Genomic DNA, 25629 nt, shown 5'->3' with positions numbered 1-25629 from the left:
TGTATATGGGTCGAAACAGAAGGTCTGTAGAATTATACCATTCATATGAGCATCCACCTCTCTTAATGACCTTGTCCTTCCTAACAGGCTACAGGTGTATCGACTGGATGTTATGTGTTTGTCTAGCATCTCTTTCAGTTTTTTCAAGGCTTGGATACACAGTTTGTTGTTTTTACCATTCCTTTTCCACCCATATCAAACAAACTCACAATGACCTTGACCTAATTTGGACTTCATGTTACAAATACAGACTAGCATCTGTTTGTTGGTCAGATTGGGCAAGGTGTCAGTTTTAATTCACAAATGTATTAACAAATGTGTAATGAATGGACAACGGAAACAATATATTAATTTATAGAGATTTGGAAAAAAATCTGGTTCTTAAAGCAAGTGATCAGTGCGTTTTTATAATGCATTACAACAGCACTGTTCGGTATAAATTCCATAATTATTTAGTATTATGTGCTACTGGAGAATCAATTGAAATAGTTTTCTTGTATATGCAAGGAAGATAAATCAGAGATATTGTAGTGATCAGTATAATTGACCACTGCTATATATCAAAATGATAGACCTTATCGGTCACTGTAAACTTCCCAAAAGGCGGATTAAAACACATCATACATGTCTGTGAAAAGCCAAGCAAACAGACGAAAATTTAATGTCCACTATAAGTAAGTGTTGGTCTTGATAAGCCAAATACAGGTTATAATCAAGTGCCCCTTCTCAGGCACTTTGAAGCACTTGAGAAATGCTTTGAAGTCTTCTACTTCTTGCCCCTCTGATTTATGTATTGTCCATTTCACACCAAAGTTCAATAACCATAATAATTGATGGGGGTATAAATTATCAATTCTGGTGGAACTGTCATGAGCTGTTGATACAAAACATTGGCAATGAATCTAAACCTTCATGGGTATATTGTACACAATTTGTATGCCCCTCAGGCTTTCCAGAGTGGGGGGTGGCGGAAATATAGATTTGCCCTTGTCCGCCTGTCGACTCAGATTTAAGTGTCCCTGAACTGAAAAAGTATTTGCAGCTTGAAAGGTACGTAAAATAAAAACAGTTATTGTCATGTGAATTATATCAGCTGGGTATTTCTTTATTAGTCAGCATTATCAGATATGACAGTCTAAAAGCAAAAAAAAAAAGTTTGAACTTGTATTACACTAAACTCAAAATGTTGGGCAGCAATTGCATTGGAACTTTATAAACACGTGACTCAAAGTACAAAAACGTTATAAAATTCAGAGTTTTGTAGAAGAAAAGCACCAAAACTGTAAACGCTACTTAACATTGTAATAAATCTACTTTTTGATGCAGCTTGAACTGTGAGAGACAAGTTTAATATGATTGAATGGCGAGACCTAAAAGTCGTTTAAAGAAAGGATTGACAATATTGTTGGTGTGACCTTATATTTTCTGCCTGACATTTCCATTCAATCACACTTTAAAAGTTTGCATTGAAAAAGTAAGAAATTGATGAATAGCTTTAACACAAGAACTAGAAAAGCCAAATGTCTTACTATAAGCAGACATCTTACAGCTCCAAATACCTCACGTATGACTTCAGTTTACTTAACGTCCAGAAAGGCACCTAATAACAGACACATTCAATGCTATCAGAAGTAGACACACAGATTTTCTACAAGCTTTCCATATAGATCTTACAAATAACTGGCTAGCTTTGATGTGGCAGGCCATCACATTTGGCTTGTGAAACTGTTGACACATAGGCCGTCTAATTGACATTCGTATATCAAAGCCAATCGTTTGTTTTAAGGATTTAAGTTGTAGTGACCAAAATGTTCTGTTCCCTTCGATGCTATCTTATCTGCCGAAGACTTGCCAGTATAGCCTATGAATATATAATCAAAAGCTTTTGAATATCATTTGCCAAATAATTGATTTACTTTCTACGATAAAATGAAGGTAGGACACTGACGTAAAGTGATAAGTGTTTGTTTGCATATGATTTGACTCTTTGTACCTTACAGAAAGGTAACAAAATGTGTGTGAGCTCTTATACCATAAAAAGGTGTGCTGCTCTGGATGTTTCAGTCAACATAACCTCTTTTAACTTGATATAACCTTTTGCATCTCTCCAGTTCTAAGCTGCGTATGGCCAAATATTCAAACAAATATTTATTACAATTAAGGTACTTTCTTGAAGACAATAGCCTAAGTATTGTCATTCAGTTAGTCCATACATTTGTACATATTGAACAAATTTGAATGAAGTGGCACTTTGATGAGGTTTTCTGCATGAAAGTTGGCATGAATGACTATGATTTAAAATTATAAAACAGTAACAATGTTTGTGGTATATGATTTGTGAATGAAAATCATTGTAAAATTTTAAGCACTCAATATATTATACATGAACTACATTGCATATGCACATAAAACTCAAGCATAATAGCATCATATTTAGAATTTGACCATAACATTTTACTCTTCAGCTGTGTACAATCTTTAAGGATGGATTGTTGAAAATGGCAAAAAGTTACGAAGGAGGCAATGTCTGACAAGAAATCAGGGTGTTGAAAGATAACTGGTATTTGTATATCACATTGTTCATGGTACATTTTAATTTACTTATATCGGCAGATAAATTGTCACGATTAATATTAACGGATTCCTGTTGGACCGCTGGGTGTTAAGATAATGCTAATCCCACTGAATAGTTTTGTGACTTTTCTTAAATGATATCTTTGTTTAAAGGAATCTTGTTTATATTAATATCACCTGATATGAACGGCAAAATATGTTTATGTCAGTATCAGGTTTTTGTTTGTTTTGAATGTTAAACTGTAAAGTGAACGAAACTGAATTAGAACATGTTTTTTTAATGATTCTACATTCTACCTTTAATTTTTTTCATATTGCTCAATTCATTTAAGTATTAAAACAATTTAAAAATAAATATGGATATCATTAGTTTTACTTAATATCGAAATTTAAGACTATTATGAACTTCTACTACAGTATAACGTATAAAAAGAAAAGGACACAAATTGTGTTCTTGTTTTATATCCAACTCTTCATGCGTTCATGTTCAACTGCAAGATAGTTGATGGTAAGTTTCCAATTCCAAACCAGTCAATTATTGGTAGCATTTATAACTTGAAATCCCTGTCCCGTAGGTCGCAATTTTTCACATTTTTTCCAACAACTATGTCACCCTGGCTGTAGGGGCAATATTCAGACGTCTCAATAGCTCAGTCATTCACTGGGAATGAAAGTATACAAACTTCAAACGTTGCGTTATCATAAAGTCTTAATGCTATATTTATGGACTTAGCCTCTAATCTTGCTGCAAACATAGCATTTGTGACAAAAAAGGTGAAAATAAATGATAAAGGTAGATCACGGAAAGGTTATTAGTTTGTGCAGAGACATAAATTCTATTTCAGATTTATAAACACGGCTGGCTTCAGTAATCGTTTGGTCAATATAGGAGAGATAGTGAGAGTTTTACTTCAGGGTTCATGTTTAACTTATGATCCAACCACGTCATCAGTCCGAATGGTCTTGGATGTGTTCATAACTTTAAATGAGCCTCGTTCTGGGAAAACTAGGCTCAATGAATGTTTGTAAAGTGTCGTCCCATACTAGCCAATGAATGTTTGTAAAGTGTCGTCCCATACTAGCCAATGAATGTTTGTAAAGTGTCGTCCCATACTAGCCAATGAATGTTGGTAAAGTGTCGTCCCATACTAGTCAATGAATGTTTGTAAAGTGTCGTCCCATACTAGCCAATGAATGTTTGTAAAGTGTCATCCCATACTAGCCAAAGAATGTTTGTAAAGTGTCGTCCCATACTAGCCAATGAATGTTTGTAAAGTGTCGTCCCATACTAGCCAATGAATGTTTGTAAAGTGTCGTCCCATACTAGCCAATGAATGTTTGTAAAATGTCGTCCCATACTAGCCAATGAATGTTTGTAAAGTGTCGTCCCATACTAGCATATGAATGTTTGTAAAGTGTCGTCCCATACTAGCCAATGAATGTTTGTAAAGTGTCGTCCCATACTAGCCAATGAATGTTTGTAAAGTGTCGTCCCATACTAGCCAATGAATGTTTGCAAAGTGTCGTCCCATACTAGCCAATGAATGTTTGTAAAATGTCGTCCCATACTAGCCAATGAATGTTTGTAAAGTGTCGTCCCATACTAGCCAATGAATGTTTGTAAAGTGTTGTCCCATACTAGCCAATGAATGTTTGTAAAGTGTCGTCCAATACTAGCCAATGAATGTTTGTAAAGTGTCATCCCATACTAGCATATGAATGTTTGTAAAATGTCTTCCCATACTAGCCAATGAATGTTTGTAAAGTGTCGTCCCATACTAGCCAATGAATGTTTGTAAAGTGTCGTCCCAGATTAACCCGTGTAAGGCTAATCAGGGATGACACTTTCCGTTTCCATTGAATTTTTCGTTTCTAGTGAGTTTCTTCTAAACAAAAATCCAGTCAAGGCAAAAAGTGTCATCCTGGATTAGTCTTGGCTAATCTGGGAAGACACTTTACGCACATCGCGGCACATGCATTAAGCCCAGTTTCCCCTGAACAATGCTCAAATCTTACATTAAACCTACAAGAATCATCAGGATGACTGTGTAATAAAGCCTTTAGGCATAACATTAATGAGCAACAGCTATTAATTATCTAAGATATATGTTTAATTGTTATTGTTGGATATTGTTTTAAGCTCAATACTTTTGTCTTTAATAACTTAACATTTCTTCCATTGAATTTTTGTTCTCCATATTAACTTTCCACATTGAATACAATATTATGCTTAGTTTCTTCTTTGAATTTTCTGTAAAATTTAAAGAAAAATAAGGTCGATAGCATGGGAACCTTTGTTTTAATTTGCGTTTGAAAATACATGTATTTGATTGCAACTGACTTACACTGAATTACTGAAAGGTGTGACTGTACAGAATGCCCTGTTAATATTAAATTGTATGTAAATCTGTTTTTTCCTATTCACAGATACCAAAAATGGATCTTCTGGTATGCAATATGTGTCTTGAGCAACATTCACAATTATCATTTTGTGCACTTTTGGTTCATTTAATCTTACTGTTTAATGTTTGGGGAATGTTTTCGAATTTTAAACTGTTTGCCCTCCTGATATTAATGGAGGTTTGCACAAATGTTAACAGTATTTCTTTAAAGCGGGTATATACGATTTTGTCAAATATTTATGAATTTATATAAACTGTGTAAAAAACTTATTATATATATATTTCAATATAAATTAAAATAAAAGTTAAGAAGAACATGTATCGAAAAATGCGAAATAAGCCAGATATTTTATTCTGAAATTGAAAACGGCTGTACAGCCGAATTCGCGAGCATGTATACCATACATGTATGATGTGCATCTAAACTTACGAGGGGTGTTCCAGAAGTTTGTGGATTTTCGCTATAACTTTCATTTGGTAACATAAATGGACAAACAAATAGCATGTTAAGAATATTTCGTCCTTTCCAAATCTACTCTCCAAACATCATGGAAATACATAAAACAATAAATATATATCAGAGATTTAAACATGTGTACAATGCGCACACCGACGCACATGTAACGTTTCTGTTCAACGTCAATGACTTAATGAAGTTAACAACTGTCAAATCTTTTCCACATAATCACCTCCAACGCGAATGCACTTTATGTGTCGGGAAATCCACTTGTCAAAAGTGTCTCTATACCAGTCAGCGTCAAAAGACGACACGATTCACTTTGCTGCAACTGTAAGTTCCTGTTTACTTGCAAAGCGAATACCGCGCAACTGTGATTTAACTTCCGGGAAGACGCGGAAGTCCATTGGGGCCAAATCTGGGCTGTAAGGAGGACTTAGGAGCTGTAACGTGAAATTTGCCGTAAATTCTGTTTATCAACGACATTTAAACCAAATTTAAATTCGCATAACGCTCACACTTATAATAAAATACACGCATGCGCCACATGTAGTTACTGAGGTCTCAATGGCAACGCGTTTCAAACGCGCTTTATGGAATTCATGCATTTTTAGCTTATATATAAAGTCCGTGATAATTGGTTTGTATAATATGTAAATTTCATTTACTTTTACCAGCATACTAATAAGTTATAGCGAAAATCCACGAACTTCTGGAACACCCCTCGTAGTTTAACGGTTTATAATACAAAGACGAATGCTTCGGTTATTGTAGGAAAATATGTACGTCACTATCGGCTCGGGGTGCTAATTTGTCTTTGCTGCATTTTATGAAATTCGGCTTTAATGTATAATTTTTCTTGCCTATTTTGTGTTATTGTAACATATTTTATCAATATATTACAATTAAACCCATATAAAAAAATTGTATATACCCGCTTTAAAGTAATATGTCTAGTTCAATTGGACTTCACATTAATGAAGCACACAGTCTGTATCTTATTTCTTTTCCATAATTTCTTTGTGTGTGTGTGGGTTATTTGTAAAATTTCTTATTCAAATATCTATTTATTAAGTAATTTGTCCTCCCTTTAGCTGATATAGTCAATTTAATTTTTATGATTTTATAAAACACAATTGTATAACTTAACCAGAAGTGGTTGGTGTTTAAGATATGAGGTGAATAATGTCCCTTGTAGTCCGTAGCGAGTCATCTTTGGAGATGCAAAGAGGGCTTATAGCCCCTTCTGGCTTTTAACAGAATTGTCAAAAATCATCACCAAAAGTTGCATTTATTGCATTAACATTACCTAGTATAAATCATAATAGAAAAGTTCTTGAAATAGAAAGACATAAAAAAAAAAAATTATTTTAATACCACTGCTATTAAGTTGACTGGATTGGGAATGATGCTCATTTTTTAGCTCACCTGAGCACAATGTGCTCATGGTGAGCTTTTGTGATCACTTTTTGTCCGTCGTCCGTTGTGCGGCGTCAACATTTGCCTTGTTAACTTGGCTATAGTAAAACCTTGTTAACACTCTAGAGGCCACATTTATTGTCCAATCTTCATGACATTTGGTCAGAAGATTGGTCTCAATGATATCTTTGATGAGTTTGAAAATAATTATGTTTGCTTGAAAAAAATGGCTTCCAAGGGGCAGGGCATTTTTCCGTATATGGCTATAGTAAAATCTTGTTAACACTCTAGAGGCCACATTTACTGTCCGATCTTCATGAAACTTGGTCAGAAGATTCATCCCGATAATATCTTGGAAGAGTTCAAAAATGATGCCGGTTGGTTGAAAAACATGGCTGCCAGGGGGCGGGGCATTTTTCCTTATATGGCTATAGTAAAACCTGGTTAACACTGTAGAGGCCACATTTATTTTCGAATCTTCGTGAAACTTAGTCAGAAGATTTGTCCCAATAATATATTGTTTTCTCAGGTGAGGGACTTAGGGCTTTTCAGGCCCTCTTGTTTATACATATTTCTTGTGTACTCTTAGGTTCTTTTATATATTTATTGTAGATTTTTTTTATCAATGGTACATGTATATTTCATTTGTTTTTCTATATCCTTACTGTAACTTCCTAAATCTTTTGGTTAGCATGAAAAGCTATTGTAATTAAAATGTAATCAAATGTAAATTTGCCGTTGTACATATATTGCTATTATATTTATATAGCCTTTAAGATTCATTTGTTCATATTTGTATATGTACTATATTGTATATTGCCTTTGACAGTCGCTGACATTGTTAGTAAGAATGTTTTCTATTTTAGTTTACTGTGAAATCATTTATTTTCGCCAGCACTAAATTTCGTCATTTTTATAAAAATGACATTTTCGTCAGCACTTGAATTCGCAAATTCCTGACTTTGAAAAAAAAATGCTTCAGTCAATATCCGATTTGTTTTTTCCGAAATATATCGTGGTTGCGAAAAATCGTAGTAGGGAAAGAGGGAGGACACTTGAGAGTCACTTGCAGGAGATGGGGCCTGTTTGTCACATGTCAATATACTAGTCTTTTGTTATCAGGTGATCAGTAATTTTCCCCCATAAGTGTATCATTATTATGATTAGCAGATTAGTGGGACCGAATATCCATTAACAAGTGTTTGAAACCCGGGTTTGAAACAGTGAAGCCAGTTGCCAATTGGTCTTATTCATTTATTATCATGGCCAAACTTATAACAATCTTACCTTTATCGGCGCAAATGAGAGAAGGTGCGAAGATTATTGGTTAAAATTAGTTTAAGCAAACTATTTGGTTAGTTTTCAATAAAGTTTCAAGAGTTTTGCATCGTAAATATTTGATCTCTTTAAGTAGAATAATTTTCGGAAGTGTAAAATTAACAGTGCATTATGGGACAGCGGTTTCATAGGGCAAAGTTCAGATTTAATTGTAACTACCAATGGACGAGTGAGTTTAAATTAGATTGAATGCAATGGGATACAAAGCAATGTTTTATTGCGTCATTATGACTCAGTCATTCAAAACACGTGTTTTCCGGGGATTTCCTGAAAATCACGCAAAAATAAAAGTGAATTTCTGAAAACAATTTCCCTACGTTTGGATGGAACTAATCGTGATGATTGCTAATTTCTCTTTACCTGTTACGTTTTCAATTGCTACAAGTAACACTTATTTGAAACATGTATTGTAAAACTTGTCAAAGATATCAATGATTAAAAAGATTGATAGCCCATAAAACGAAGCACAAGCTATTTTTACACCTGTATTGTAGTTAAACGCAAACAACCAAACACAAATCAAAATGTTCTGTATTGATATGTAATCAAGGCGGAGAATGTATATACGGTAAGTATAAACATCATCATCATTAAAATTTGTTTATTGTCTTTGATCCGGATCTAATCCGGTGCGTGGAGGCTGTATAATCTTCTGCAACAACACTGAAAAACACAATACACACAATGGGTAATAAAGTTGTTAACAATTAGCGCTTATCATTACACTTCTTCCTAAACGAAGTCAACGCAGTCGATACAGCTGTACTGCTTTCGCGTTTTAGAGCAATGTCATGTGTCAGTTAAGTACACTGTGTAATCTACACCCTTTTGTGTCAAAACCGGATTTATCTTGATTACGTAACAGACGGAGTATGTATGCGTGGATTACGTTGGATTTTAGTGCCTCATGCCTTTGGTTTTTCAGTCTTAATTTGTTCAAATATGGGACATAATTGTTTGTTAGGATCTTGAATTCGTCAATCGGTCGACTGACGAAATATACGAAAATTAATGCCTGACGATATATAATGGTTTCACAGTATATATATCCATGAAGGGATAAGCTTTATGGATTTAACATTTCAGGAAATTCATTGTTTTACTATTATTTAATATTAAATTATGCACATTTCTGTGAGATATTTTCCATTTTCTTGTATTCCTTTTAATGATGAACGTTACATGTCAAATCGCAACTGAGACTGTATTTTAGTAATTTTGAACAGAACATTTTATTTACATCTCTCATTTACACTGCAAGCTTTTACATGTGTGTGGGCACAATGAATAGATATACAAATGCCTTTAAAGAAATATGCATATGTACCCACTACACCTACTCAGTTAGTGTATGTACATTCATTATATATGATTTGAAAGACATATGGTGAAATTATCTCCAACAAAGATTCATTTTCAGTCATAATCATCCATTTATCATTTTAATCTCATTCATTTGACAAGACTTTTCTTCTTATTAACCTTCTTTTTATGAATTCGATTTTTGGCTGATAAAAGTGACAGTTATACTCAATAAATATTTTTAAATGTCACACTATCGCTTTTCAGAATCAGCTGATTATTCGTCAGCCATATTTAAATCCCTCCCCCCTTTATAGCACTTAAAATTTTCATGAATGCTTCTTTATGCAAGTTAGCTATTTCATTCACAGTCATAATAATTAAGTCAGATATAAATTGAATGAGCCAATTATCAAAATAAATTATCACATACCTTTATGGTTTGTAGTCCCTATATTCTGAATTAACGGAATTCCATGAAGAAATGTTCTGAATATACAACCATTCACCTCAATGTTGTGTTTTATCTTGCAATGATGTCAACTTTATATTTAGAGCTTAGCTTAAATGATCTGCAGTACATTATGCATACATACATAAGAAGTCTATCTGTATTTTTCTCTGGTACCTGCATACATACATAAGAAGTCTATCTGTATTTTTCTCTGGTACCTGACACTTGTATTCTTTACAATAATATGTATGGAATGAAGTTATAGCAAAGTGCTGTGAATATTAGTTGCGTCTAATGTGTTTGGTGTCCTAAATTATCATTTCATCAACTTTAAAATTAGATGGAAGATTGTTGTAATTTTGTACATTTGTGAATTTTTTTTTTTTAATTTGTAATTTTTCAGTAATATTTTTTGGGTGGAGGATTTGTTTTAAATACAATTGTACTGTGATATTTGTAACAAAAAATAATTGTACCTGTTTTAAATCAGAAGAATTCTTGTAATATATTTTGTAAAATGTATACTTTGCACTTTTTAATATTTGATGACTTTTTAATACCAGAAAACATATTTCATCTAATCTTTTGATATAAATTTCAGACTTGTGGTTATTTTGTGAATGTTTTTGCCTTAGCAGGAGACCGTACGCCTACATGTTTTCCAATGTTGTATGTACATCTTTAAATACAGATTGCATTTGAAGTCTACCTTATGTTGAAATAAACCACATATTTGCATGAGCTTTTTAAAGGCTGAACTCAGTCCTTTGAAATCATTAAAAAGTTGGACAGATATAAAATTAATAGTATCAAAAGTTGGAAGTTATAATGGCATTATTAAACCTTACTCAATATTGTGTTTGTTTTTTATAGCAAAAATGTTGTGCATCTAATTGATAAAATTATTTGCTGTTCAGGTTTTCCAAGTCTCAAGTCTAAATCTCACTCGTTCATCAATTTTTTGCTGCGATATTAATTAATATGATTGCTCTGGACCTTAAGGGTTCTGGGCCCATAGCAGATGTTCTAAGTAATAGTTTATTTTAGTATTATGTTGGAATTATAAGACATTTATTATATTGCTGATGTCTCTTTAAATGCAGTATATTTAATTTTGTTAAAAACTAACCCTTTTTATATCCCCATTACCATTGGTAATGGGGGCTATATAGGAGTCACTTTGTCGGGCGGTTGGTCGGTCTGTCGGTCTGTCCCAAAATTTCACCCGATCTTCACCAAACTTGGTCAGAAGTTGTATCTAGATGATGTCTAGGTCAAGTTTGAATATGGGTCATGCCAGGTCAAAAACTAGGTCACAGGGTCAATTAGTGTGTTTTAAACTGTAAGTTTGTCCATACCATAACTATGTTATTTATCTTTAGATTTTAAAAATGACTTGGTACATTTGTTCACCATCATGGGACGGTGTGTCGTGTCAAAAAAGTACGTCAATATCTCAAAGGTCAAGGTCACACTTGGAGTTCAAAGGTCAAATGCTTGTCTGGGCCATAACTTTGTCATTTATGGTGAGATTAAAATCATTTGGCAAATGTGTTCACCATTATGGACGGTGTGTCGCGCGAAAGAATTATGTCGATATCTCCAAGATCAAGGTCACACTTTGAGTTCAACGATCATAAATGAGCTTGTCCGGGCCATAACTATGTCATTCATTGTAAGATTTAAAAATGATTTGGCACATTTGTTCACTATCATTGGACGGTGTGCTGCGCGAAAGAATTACGTCTATATCTCCAAGGTCAAGGTCACACTCAAAGATAAAAGGTCAAAAATGGCCATAAATGAGCTTGTCCGGGCCATAACTATGATGTTCATTGTGAGAATTTAAAATCATTTGGCACATTTGTTCACCATCATTGGACAGTGTGTCGCACAAAAGAATTACGTCGATATCTCCAAGGTCAAGGTCACACTTTGAGTTCAAAGGTAAAAAATGGCCATAAATGAGCTTGTCCGGGCCATAACTATGTGGTTCATTGTGAGATTTAAAAATCATTTGGCACATGTGTTCACCATCATTGGACCATCATTGGACGGTGTGTCGCGCGAAAGAATTATGTAGATATCTCCAAGGTCAAGGTCACACATCGAGTTCAAAGGTAAAAAATGGCCATAAATGAGCTTGTCCGGGCCATAACTATGTCGTTCATTGTGAGATATTTCAAATCATTTGGCACATGTGTTCACCATCATTGTAAGGTGTGTCGCGCGAAAGAATTACATCAATATCTTCAAGGTCAAGGTCGCAGTTCAAAGGCCAAAAATGGCCATAAATGAGCTTGTCCGGGCTATAACGATGTCGTTTATTGTGAGATTTTAAAATCATTTGGTTCTTTTGTTCACCATCATTGAAGGGTGTGTGGCGCGAAAGAATTACTTCGATATCTCCAAGGTCAAGGTCACAATTTTATTTGAAAGGTCAAAAATGGCAATAAATGATCTTGTCTGGGCCATAACTATATGGCATTCATTGAGAGATTTTAAAATGAATCTGTACAGTAATTTTGTTCACAGTCATTGGACGGCGTTTCATGTGAAAGAATTCAAGAGTTCAAAGGTCAAATTGGCTATAAATGATAATGGCATAATAATTCTTAAAAATCCCCATAAATTAGCTTCTCTTGTTTTGTGAAGACAGCATGCAAAATAGTCTGTGTCAATACGGCATGTGGGGGTATACGTCACGTCTGTGACAAAGCTCTAGTTTTACTTGTATTTTTTTATTTCAAATAACTTAAATATTGAATGTCTGTTAAATTATAATTAACAAAGTAGTTATTGTTTTCATACATGTTTGAGTATTGTCTTCCATAAGTCATTTTATGCATGAATGTAAACCTTGCATACAAAAGTTATTGTGAATTGATAGAACATCATTATATGTGGATATTGTACAGAATACACGTGTTGTCTTTGTAAATGGTGTATTTTAACCGTCAGAGACAAAATTGACTTTTTGGTCACTGTATATATTTTGCATGCTCGTGGTTAAGAAAAAAAGTATTGCGTTTGATTACAAAAAATAAAATAGGATGTGACATACACAAACTATAATATAAGTTAGTTTTCAAAAGCATTTATTAATTGCAATTTTACTTGATGTAAGTTATCAGCATTGTAAGGTGGGGTTTGCAAAGACCAGGTCGCTTGGTCCAAGGTAAGGGTCACAATTCAAGGTCAAAGGTCATAATTCAAGGTCAAGGTCATGTTTAGGACATTTCTGCTTGACTTTGTCCTGAGCACAGCTTTGTCCAGCTTTAAAGGATTTTTTGACAATGCTGGAACAGCATCATCCAAGGTATCATAACCTTCTAAAAAAAAATTCACAATGGCAACCTATGAAAAAGACCGAGCCAGTCCGATTGAGATAACTCGATTTTTCAGTTACTTCCCTTTTGCATTCGCCACTGCGTAGGAGATTGCTCGTCATTGATAACATTCTCCTAGCAGAGTTGTTGTTCGTGTTTCAACATTCAACAATGGCCGCCCCCATGGGAGTCTCGATTAAAAACTTTCTTACTGCATAAATTGGCTTGTTTCGCTACTTAGAAGCTGTCATATAGGATATAAGGATTATTTATTCACTAAATCTCCGCTTATGACAACAAATAGTTGGAATTCGAAGGATATATACTCGATGTGAATGAAGGACTTTCTGGATCGTAACAGCTTGACACGACAAAACTGGCATACTGGTATTTTTAGTTATCAATATAAGTCACATTGTGCTTTATAAATTGTATTCGAGCATTTTGCGACTTATTGGATGACTATGATACCCGATATCAACATTTCATCGGGGATTTGCAGATCACCAAGCTGTCCTGAAATTCAACATTGATTTCCAACTCTTTACTGGTTAGTACTCTTTCTTAGTGTTAGTACTTTTTATCATTTTAAAGTTAAATGAACTGTGTCCCAGTAAAAGAGACATTAAGACGATTGTTGCCAGTTTGGATCTAGATCAGCCTGCAGTCGCTTGAAAGCTGTTTGCTTAAAAGCGTTTTTCTGACAATAACAAATAATTGAATTGGATACTGATTTGACTGCGCTTTTCCTGTGACCTGGCTCAAATAATAGAATTGTCATTAATCAAATTATTTATTTCGAACATTAATCAATTGTTTTTCTTGTCCCTCAGGATCAATGACTCCAGCACTTTCCTATTGAGAATTGAATACTGCTAAAGGCGATGCTAGGGGGCTTGAGAGATGTTGCACCTTCCAGTATCACTCGATTGTTCATTGTCGGCTCGTATACTACGTACATGTACCCCGGGTACTCTTAAGTATACTTACATGTATCCTGGGTACGGTAAATATACTAAAATGTACCCGGGAAATTTAACCCTAAATCAGTCGTTGTCGACTATTTTTTTGTAATAATTATATATACACATTTATGTCAATTTTCTGTAGAATGGCCTCTATATTATCGGAACACATACTCAAAAAGCATGTTGATGCAGTGTTTTTTGAAGAGAAGTGTGTTTAAGATAATCGGTTGCGTGTTTTACGACATCAGATTTTGGGCGCGCATACAACTCGGGGTACAGTCTAATATGGACCGAGTACAATTACGTTTATTTACCGTACCTGGGGTACATGTAAGTATACTTAGAGTACCCAGGGTACATGTAAGTATACTTAAGAGTACCCGGGGTACATGTAAGTAGTACCAGAGCCGACAATGACCAATCAAGCTCCATTATCCCTCATGAACTGACTCAAAAAACTGAGTCGGCAATATTTGACTTAATTTTTGGTTTGGTTGCTCTCGAGGGGTCGAAAATTTCAGAATCTTCCTAAAAGCCCTACGGGTTTGATCCCCAGAAGCGACATTAAAAACTAGCATACTTTGTTATCTAAAAGGCTGCTAAACCTGATATACAATGATAATGTGAATTTTCTCTCACATGATGTTCATCAGTCATATTATATAAAAACTTACAGCAGTAGTAAACAACTGGACAATAATTAATGAACGCATCTTTCATTTGTCTGTGACACTTTGATTTTGACATGGCCTAGATTTAAATATGTGACTGGACTTGACCAGCACTCTTGTAACAGAGCTAAAGTTTAAATGTACCATTGAAGATCACCTAAATCCAGATTTGCTATTATAGACGTGTGGAAAGTTTTAAGGGTGTGACAAGTAAGCAAAAATTGGTCATTACCCAGAGGCCACAACTGATCTATGACTGTATTAAAACAAGAAAAATCAGTGCCTGATTTAGATTTCCTTAGATAGTTCAATAAAAACTAATTTCATAAGCCTGATAACAGTTTAACGGTAATGCTACCAATGTGTCACACCAGAGCCTTGAATTTGAAATCAAGGACATGCATGGTCATTTCTTCATGAAATCAGGACACAAAATTGTATTTTAAGTCCTTAATTGACCTGGCTATAGTTCTCAGATTATTATAAGCTCAATCAGTATATTTATATCATTATTTATGCTTTGTGTATTGTAAACATATACACAATCATGCAGTTACATGATAGCAATAAATAATATCAAAGCTACCCATACTATAAAGGTCATTGACAAAGCCTATGATCAAAATGTGAACACATTGAGTGTAATCGCCCTCTCACGCCAGCAAAAACAAAACGTTGACAGGTTGTCATTTTTGACAGTTCTACTTTCACTTTCATTTTGTGATATCAAACTATTAACAATTATGTGGCTGAGAAAAATATGGCCATTGCTTTTTATGCCCCCGGTAGGGTGGCCTATATCAGTTGAACTGTCAGTCAGTCAGTCAGTCAGTGTGTCAGTCTGTCCGTCCGTCCGAAAACTTTAATGGCCATAACTTTTTTAATATTGAACATAGCAACTTGATATTTGGCATACATGTGCATCTCATGGAGCTGCACATTTTCAGTTGTGAAAGGTGAAGGTCATCCTTCAAGGTCAAATGTCAAATATAAAGCGTCTGTCTGTCTGTCCGAAAACTTTAACATTGGCCATAACTTTTTCAATATTGGTGTGCATGCGTATCTCATAGAGCTGCACATATTGATTGGTGAAAGGTCAAGGTCATCCTTCAAGGTCAGGGTCAAAGGTCAAATTTTGCAATATTGAAGATAGCAACTCCATATGCGGCATGCATGTGTATGTCATGGAGCTGCACATTTTGAGTGGTGAAAGGTCAAGTTCATCCTTCAAGGTCAAAGATTTAATATATGGCTTCAAAGCTGCGCAGCAGGGGGCATTGTGTTTCACAAACACAGCTCTTGTTTAATATATTTTCTGCACATTTCTTCAAAAAACTTACATCAATACACGATTTTCTTCGTTAATTGAATAATTCCTGACAGACTTGTGTACATATTTCGCTTACATTTTGACGCGCGTAGGTAGGACCGCATTACCGCTTCCGAAATGTGTATTCATACTATTGCCTTCGAGGAACTTATCTGATGTTTGATGGAAAGGGCCGAAAATGTGCAAGTGTGGGTCAAGTTCCCCACAGGTACTACTTTCCCGTTCCCCCAATTTTTTTTCCGTACCTAAAATTTTTCGTACCCAATTTTTTTTTGTACCCATTTTTTTTCATCCCCAATGTTTTGTTCGTACCCAAATTTTTTTTCGGTCCCAATTTTTTTGTTCCCAAATATTTTTTCGTACCCAAATTTGTTTTCATACCCAATTTTTTTTCGCAAAATTTTTGTACCAAATTTTTTTTTCGTACCAACATACACAATTGTGGTGATTGTGGTGATGTAGATAAACTTAACTTGATGCTTTTATATCCATCCTCTCAAAAGCATCGTCACACCAGTACTGTCAGTACTTTGATTAAATAATATGGTCCAAGCTATTAGCATGATGAAACCAAGCATTGCACGCAACAAGCAGGTCCCTAGTTCCAAGGCAAGTGTCACATTCAAGGTCATGTGGCGAATTTTGGTATTTTCAACAGCATGGATGGACTGTTATATAACTTGCTGTTAGTGGTAAATGGTGTCCCACACATAAAGCAGCTTAATTTTTTAGGTCAAGCCCACAATTCAGGGTCAAAGTTTAGGATATAGAATGTCCAGGTCATTCCTTTTTGTAACAATTGTATTCTTGTTTAATGGTACATCTCTGTGTGAATAATTACAGGGTTAAAAGTCTTCCGGTTTGTGCCGGAATTCTGGTTTTTCAGGGCATCAAAAGGTCGTTTTAGTAACTCATGTAAATTCGATGAGATAATTTAGGGGGGGGGGGGGTAGGGAGTGACCCCCCTTGCATTGTCAAAGCAGCACAAAATGTTTATCAAGCAAACAAAAACACGGAACTAAAAAAATACGCTTTGTATTGGATATTGCTGAACGTGTTTCGGTGATTGAGCTGCAATTTCGGTAAATTAAAAAAAGCAGGTGCCCGAAAGAGTAATCGTTCTTTACATTGCAATCCGCGCAAAAAAAAGGTGGAACACTACAGTTTTTTTAGTCTCGGCCAATCTTGTACACAAGCAGGAGCGATCCAATGTCTGAAAACTGGTCACCTCGCAAATCTGAAAATAAACCAAGCACATTTCCAGAATGGTTGAGGCTGTGCCTTCTGAAAAATCAGTAACATTCAAATCAAATGAGTTTGGGCAAAATGTTTAAGAATTGATTATTTCAAGGTGCCTGGAAACCATGTTTTTACATTGGTAACTTACCTAGTACTAAACAGCAATGGAGAAAATTGGGGGTCAAAGGATTAGATTTTTTGTAATAGTTCAATGTCCGTACGCTCTTTCAAATTTCCAACAGAAATACTGACCGGAGCCAACATTACACCTGTTTTCGAATTGCATTTATTCTACTTCCTGTATGCAGCTATAGTTACAATACCAATGTTTTGGTAACTTACAAACATCCAAGAAAAATCACCACAACTCAAACCTGACATTCATTATTATTTAGACACTAAAAATGGTGCTTACTTCAGCAATGTTCTCTTTATTTAGAAATTTGACCGGGGCCAATTCACATTGGTGGCTAAAAAGTGTGGTGTGCAGCCTAAAGGGAGGTAGGCGTTTGCGACATTGTCGAATCATTTATGTCAATTGAGCGCCATAATAAAAAATTGTTGCTTTTCAACATAAAACGGATACAAAAAATGAAGTTCCTTGAGCCGAATTCGAGTACAAAGGTGCTAGAATCGTACGTCAAGAATAAATGGCGATGGGAAGGTTTGGCTGAAGTTGATGAACGTGGAGTTGAATTTCGCGAATGGCTGAAAAAATGTATTGCCTGGTACAGTCAGTCAACATGTTTAGAATCACCTGGCAAAAAACGTTTATTCTTTTGCCCACAATAATTTCTTTCGGGATTAAGTGTCAATGTGAGATGTAAAAATTAAGGATAAAATTTATTTTGTTTGATAACAGGTTAGGCCAGACGGCATATGCAGTTTTTTGTCAAAAATAGCCAATTAAAGTTCACCCTTCCGTTCGGTAAAGTATTAAAATTCATTCAACTTACAGAATTATTATTTCAAAACATTGTCATGGCAAAAAGCTTATTTGAAAATAATAAAGCCTTCTATATTCATATGCACATTTCAAAATATAACATTATTCAATCAGTTTCGGTTAACTTTTTGCTGCATTTATCCCCCCTGCAAGCATAATACAAAATCTTTCTTGCTTAAAATTGGTTAATATACTCCTTTACCTAATGAATACCATAGACACTTATAATTTTGTTTTTAGTGTGGCATTATGGAAAGTTAAAAACAAATTAATCGGAACTGATGATTATCCGGAACTAGTTGACAAACTGTATATGTTCATTGTTAATTGAAATTTTTGGTTTCTTACTATAAAAAATAATATATTAACTCTCCTTTATAAAATGAACTTGCAAAACAGGTGTGATTTTAAAGATTTGAGTTAAATTCTTAGCTATTTTTTATTTGTTATTTTGCTAATTCTCCGGAGCTTCCTGGGCCCCCAACCAGGGCTTTGCCTTGGACCCACCGGGGTTCCTGGCGGCCCCCAGGCTCCCAGCTACAATTTTCAGGTTTTTCTTTTTTGCCAACTTTTAACCCTGGCCCCCAGCTACAATTTTCAGGTTTTTCATTTTTGCCAACTTTTAACCCTGTAACCAAGTCTTATGAGGTTATTAAGTGCCATGGAAAGCCACGTGATATGAGACCCTGATATGGTGTCTGTGTCCCAGGACGGTCCTTCCAAATAAGGACCTATCAAACACTGAGACGAATGTTGAATGTTTGCCTTTGCATGTATTTCTTGTGTTCTTGTGATTGCCACCTGTCCAATATAGGGACACGGTGCCTATACCACATGACTTTTTAAGATCTGTGTTGGAGAATAAAGCGCGACCCAGAAGAAGAGGGGGTATATTGTTTTGCTCATGTTGGTCAGTATTTCCGTATGTCCGTCCACCAGATGGTTTCCGGATGATAACTCAAGAACGCTTAGGCCTAGGATCATGAAACTTCATAGGTACATTGATCATGACTTGCAGATGACCCCTATTGATTTTGAGGTCACTAGGTCAAAGGTCAAGGTCACGGTGACACGAAATAGTAAAATGGTTTCCGGATGATAACTCAAGAACGCTAATGCCTAGGATCACGAAACTTCATAGGTACATTGATCATGACTCGCAGATGACCCCTACCTTTCCACTTTATACCATTAAAAATGGTGAAATATTTAAAAAGAGATCCTTAAAAATGTTAACTGGGTTTAGCCTTATTCTCCCAGCACAGATCTGAAAAAGTCACGTGGTATAGGCACCGTGGGGAGCACCATCCAAACTCACATATTGCAGCCAAGTCAAATGCAAGTGCCCGTATGTCAACCAATTAAAAGCATTACAGATTATTTGTAGAATTTAGTATTGCATGGATTTATATAAAACTCACTAAGTGGTCATTTATTCAATTAAAATTAACGCTTGTCAAAAAAGTTTGTATTTAATGTGCGGGCCACAGCATTTAAATGTGCACTTCAGTTTTGAATTACTGCCAACTTTAAAGTGAAAGTGCATTGTGAAACTAGGACGCTTCTCTACTCAATGGGGATACTGGTTTTATGAATGAAGTAAACTATTTCCACTTACATCCGTGATGTAAACACCTTCAGATGCCATGCATTCTAAGGGCATGCATGCATATGCATTTTAATCGTGCTTTTCGCAATAATGCACATCAGCTGTGTTTTATAACATTTAAACTGACCTTATTAAATGCTGATATAGGAGACTGGCTAGACAGCCAAATGCTTATTCTGCCTGACATTCATTTTCAGTTTTTGTAGTCCATTGACATGTTCAATTGTTAAGCCCCAAAACTAATTTTGTAATGATGTTATTATCAGATTTTTTTTCTCGATATACACTTATTTTACTATGACAAGTTCAAAAATACATAAAAAGGGAAACTTTCAATCATTTGTTTTGTTCTTTGAATAATATTGTTCTTTGATTTTTTATTGTAGATTTGGGATATTAAATTGTGCTTATTAACTTATACAAAATCTTGTTTCTTTTTATTAGACCAGATATACTTATCCAATAAATTATGGATTAACTCCATCAGGGGATGTGATTGGGCGAATGGAACGGGAGTGCTCAGATGACTAATGCAGCATTAACTGAAAGTAGGCTTACCTACTATTAACAGAATATAATATTCATTTGTTAATACAACCATGTAGATAGCAAAATAAGAAGCATGCTGATATTCTCAATTTTCTCAATGAGCTTATTGTTTAACATGGCAATCCTTTTTAGTCGTTTAATTCGTAAGGAAATACAAAGTTGTATTTTCCCATGATTTGTTTTTTGTAAAGTTCAAATATGGATTTGATAAATATTGAACAAATCAATCTGTAAGCACTCATTCTTTGGTTGATAGACATTTTGCAAATTTAGCATGTTTTTATAAACTTTCCTTATAGACATAGCGTTGGCATAGGCATTATAGCGCTCCATCTTCAGATAAGTGCTTTAAAGACCTATATAACGTTTGATTTAGGGATTGTAATATTTGCAAAGTCCTCTGGAATGCGGCTCTGATAAGAAACTTTTGAATGAAATTTTGTGAGAGGCAATCATGAATGGGGTTTGAATTGCACAGTCAGGTTGTACATAATCATCAGAGAAAAAAATGCAGATTTATTTGATCACTTTTTCAATACTGCTTGTCAGTCAAAGACTCAATTTTCTTTTACATCGTCAGCAAAAATTGAAATCGTGATTATATTGCTGGTTTCTGTTTGCAGTGAAGACATTATTAACTGTTTTGTAATTAAGTGTTAGTCTTGGAACTTATGTGCGCCCTCAAAGGCTGTTGACTTGATGATCCACTGTTCTTGAGACTGTGGCAGTGTACATGTACATGTTGACATCAACATCATCATTTACGGCAGCAATAGCTTTACTGGTAGCAACTTAAACATAAAAGACTTGAGCGTGTAATACAAAAATAAAAACAATTAGCCCATACAAGCCCACCTAGGCTGATATTAACAAGGCAAAATTAACATCTGTTGTTTCTTGTGACCCACAATAAAGAAAAGAAAAGAAGGTAGGAAGGGAAAATATTTTTTATAATTATAATTTTGTTTTGCACACAACATAGAATACTTAACGTTTTAATTATTATTTTTTAATTTATCATTTTCTTAATGTTGTATTACAGTCTATATTGTTTCGATTTTTACTCAATATTGAAGCATTTTAACAAGATTCATACTGAAGAATTTATCTGGAAATAAATAACTTTTTTTTGCTTAAAAATGTTTTTTGTTGCTGCGATTTTCCATGGTAGATTGTGTGAGGGCAAACACAAAATATTTTAATTTTGGCCTAATAAAATATTAAGCAAGCTCTTCATGTAATCAATTTATTACTGCAGAGTTTTTAGGTGTTTTTCAGGTGGGCGTAATACAGCAGCTACAATTTTCAAAAAAAGTATTCTTGTCTGATAATAAATGCCATTTAAACTCTAGTTGAAATTTTAAACCAATAAAAAATGAAAATCTTTCCACGACAAGATTGGAACAATTAACCAGTCAGACATACACAGCAAGATTGGAACAATTAACCAGTCAGACATACACAGCAAGATTGGAACAATTAACCAGTCAGACATACACAGCAAGATTGGAACAATTAACCAGTCAGACATACACAGCAAGATTGGAACAATTAACCAGTCAGACATACACAGCAAGATTGGAACAATTAACCAGTCAGACATACACAGCAAGATTGGAACAATTAACCAGTCAGACATACACAGCGAGATTGGAACAATTAACCAGTCAGACATACACAGCAAGATTGGAACAATTAACCAGTCAGACATAGCTCATTTAAAGAGCTGTGCTTGCTCCAAGTTTTCATAAATCTGTGGACTTGCTGATAAGAATAAGTTTCAACACCTCAGAGTTTTCGAAAAATCACCCATGTCTTGCCCAACACATTTACGTTAAGTAATAATGGCAAAGGCAAAATGCATCTACTGGAATTCACATAAATTGAATATGGAGTGGTCAGATTCATGGTCACTACGAGATCCTGGTCAAATAGTAAACCATGTTTATGACATCGCAGACTGAGATCCTGGTCAAATAGTAAACCATGTTTATGACATCACAGACTGAGATCCTGGTCATATAGTAAACCATGTTTATGACATCGCAGACTATTTTGGTTAGTAATGTTTGATCGCATGTGTAGCAAAACATAGATCATTAGAATTACCGTATTTTTCGGGGTATAAGTCACGACTTTTTTACAGGCAAAAGTAACATGCGTCGTATGCCCCGGAGCGTCTTATGTATGTACAAAATCGATTTTTCCAAAGTCAGAATGTCAAATTTTTAAGTCAGAATTGCATAAATCCGCGAGTTTGATGACCATTGCCGGTAATTTGTTTCGCTGATTTTGTAACACAATTTTATTTTACACATGGTCGGTTACACACTACTAACAATACTACTGGGGTACTATACAGTACGGTAACGTAAATAAAACAACGTAACAAAAAAAGTAGTCGTCTGCTAAATTTATTTTACGAGCTAACCTTACGATTTTTACAACAATTTGAAACAAAAAATAACAAACAAACACAATATCAATGAGAAGCAGAGTATACAACAATAAGTATACAATCAGATACAGCACAATAGAAATTCACATCATTTATTCGCCATGGTCGTCGGCATCGGAGAATCCGTCAGCGATGTCCCCAGTGTGCATTACAAGCGTTTATTGGTATGCCTGCAATACCACATGTCTGCAAACCTGAAATGTCAAATACCCTTTAACAATCTGCGATAGATGAACGAACATAATCTCTCCATGGGAGACGATGTCCCCAGTGTGGATTAAAAGCGTTTATTGGTAAGCCTGGTACACCACACGTCTGCACACTTGTATTAAGATTATCACGATAAGAATATTAGCCCTTCTCATAACAGGCCTCATTTTAATATTCATCATAAAAATGCTCGTGTTACCAATTTGAGAATGCCGGTATACTTTATGCTACAAAAATTTTGCAAACAATACACATTAAACCAAACAAACATCGCTATACTATTTTCATAAAATGGTACATTAATTTTTTATGAAACAGCAAATGCTGCATTTATAGCCTAAATGCAGTTTATTACACAATAATTGTTTTTTATTTTGTTTTGTTGTTTTATCAAATGCGCTTATTTAAATTCATTTTTCCAATTATATTGCTAACACCACGTTTACGCTAGTCACATCTATAGCTCGTGTACTTTTCTTTGTTCTGTTAGAAAGCGCGCGAAAATTAGCGTGGGTGTATACACTGTTGAAGAAAAACTGTGTAGCGAAGAGAATGCTGTATCTTTGACGTTACGCTCATTTAGGTAGTTTATTATTGAAACAGAAAATGTTTAATTTTGGTAATTGTGAAAACATGATCAGCAGTGTTTACACTGCGATGTTTTGACAAAACAGATACAAATGTGCGAATGCAACGGCTTGCGGATAGGGTCAAGTATTACCGGTAATACATTGTTTTGAATGACGTTTTTGTTTAAATTAATATGTTCAAATAAATTTAATGGAAAAAATATATAAATACAATGAGCATGTGAGAGAACAAATGCCAGCATCCTTTTTAAGATGAATTTTCTATCTGAAATAAAACACGAAAGAGGATTAAACATTTAATGGATAAACATGTGTGACTGCATTTTGGGGAATATTTAATGATGACTATGTGCGTCGTTTACGCCGGAGCGTCTTATGTATGGACAAAAATAAAATAATGTAAAAAAAAAAGGGAATGCTTCTTACATTCGGGTGCGACATATAACCCGAAAAATACGGTAGATGTTGTCAATGTTATCCTGCAAATTCTACAGATTATACGTTTGTAAGCTTCTTTCAACAGATGTTCTTCTGTTATTAAAGCCAGTTTGTTTATAATGTATGAATCATATATCAGTATAGCATATATATATATATATTTTATGAGACAGATATATATTGAGATAGTCATTGTTTTCCTACCTCTAGATATTGACAGATAAGCACAGATATAAGGCTCATCAACTTTAGCAATTTATTCATATGCAGATTCCATGTTTATAACTGCAGATTGTTTAAAGTTGTAAATTCAGTGGTTAAACCATCAGTGTACATTAAAATCAGTTGAAATTAACTGTTTTTATCACGCCTCCATCTTTAATCCTACCGTAAAAGTCTTGGCTTATCAGTTTGATTGGTTAAGTGCAGTTTACCCACACCGACCAGCACTGCAGTACCCTCAGACATACATTTGGGAAGTGTTATTTGGTGGTTTATAAGACTAGATAGGCATAACCTCAGTCATTGAACCATTTCAAACTGTTTAAATTCTTGATAAGATTTAAACAACATTGCCAAAATAACATCCATATTTTGTTCCCCTTTCTTAACATTTTTTGCTTTAGAGTACATTTTGTGAAAGTTACATTCTACTTCTTTCTTGGAAGATAGCAATCTTAAAAAAGGTATATAATGTGCATAAAATGCATCAGTATTCAGGTGTGAGATTTCTCTTTTTATGTCCCCCACTATAGTAGTGGGGGACATATTGTTTTTGCCCTGTCTGTTGGTCTGTTTGCGCCAACTTTTACATTTTGCAATAACTTTTGCTATATTGAAGATAGCAACTTCATATTTGGCATGCATGTGTATCTCATGAAGCTGCACATTTTGAGTGGTGAAAGGTCAAGGTCAAGGTCATCCTTCAAGGTCAGAGGTCAAATATGTGTCCAAAATTGCTCATTTTATGAATACTTTTGCAATATTGAAGATAGCAACTTGATATTTGGCATGCATGTGTATCTCATGGAGCTGCACATTTTGAGTGGTGAAAGGTCAAGGTCAAGGTCATCCTTCAAGGTCAGAGGTCAAATATATGTGGCCCAAATCGCTTATTTTATAAATACTTTTGCAATATTGAAGATAGCAACTTGATATTTGGCATGCATGTGCATCTCATGGAGCTGCACATTTTGAGTGGTGAAAGGTCAAAGTCAAGGTCATCCTTCAAGGTCAGAGGTCAAATATGTGTGGCCAAAATCGCTTATTTTATGAATACTTTTGCAATATTGAAGATAGCAACTTGATATTTGGCGTGCATGTGTATCTCATGGAGCTGCACATTT

At 34.7% G+C, this 25629-nt stretch overlaps 2 protein-coding genes across 2 annotated transcripts in view; one reads left to right on the top strand and one right to left on the bottom strand.

Annotated features, from left to right (window-relative positions):
- LOC127879536 (uncharacterized) overlaps nucleotides 1-10036 on the bottom strand; it is a 36588-nt gene extending 26552 nt beyond the window's left edge. Inside the window, exon 1 of the mRNA XM_052426444.1 lies at nucleotides 9926-10036. The gene's annotated coding sequence lies outside the window, so the exon portion shown is untranslated. The remainder of the gene's footprint in view (nucleotides 1-9925) is intronic.
- The window catches only part of LOC127879534 (calcium uptake protein 3, mitochondrial-like), a 179863-nt gene that overhangs the window by 15605 nt on the left and 138629 nt on the right, over nucleotides 1-25629 (top strand). The window contains exon 4 of the mRNA XM_052426435.1: nucleotides 5002-5022. Coding sequence (XP_052282395.1) covers nucleotides 5002-5022 — 21 coding nt within the window. The remainder of the gene's footprint in view (nucleotides 1-5001; nucleotides 5023-25629) is intronic.

Source organism: Dreissena polymorpha, chromosome 4, assembly GCF_020536995.1.
Source record: "Dreissena polymorpha isolate Duluth1 chromosome 4, UMN_Dpol_1.0, whole genome shotgun sequence".
In the NCBI taxonomy this organism is placed as follows: domain Eukaryota; kingdom Metazoa; phylum Mollusca; class Bivalvia; order Myida; family Dreissenidae; genus Dreissena; species Dreissena polymorpha.
The sequence above is the reverse complement of the archived record's forward strand: the minus strand, read 5'-3'. Positions and strand labels throughout refer to the sequence as shown.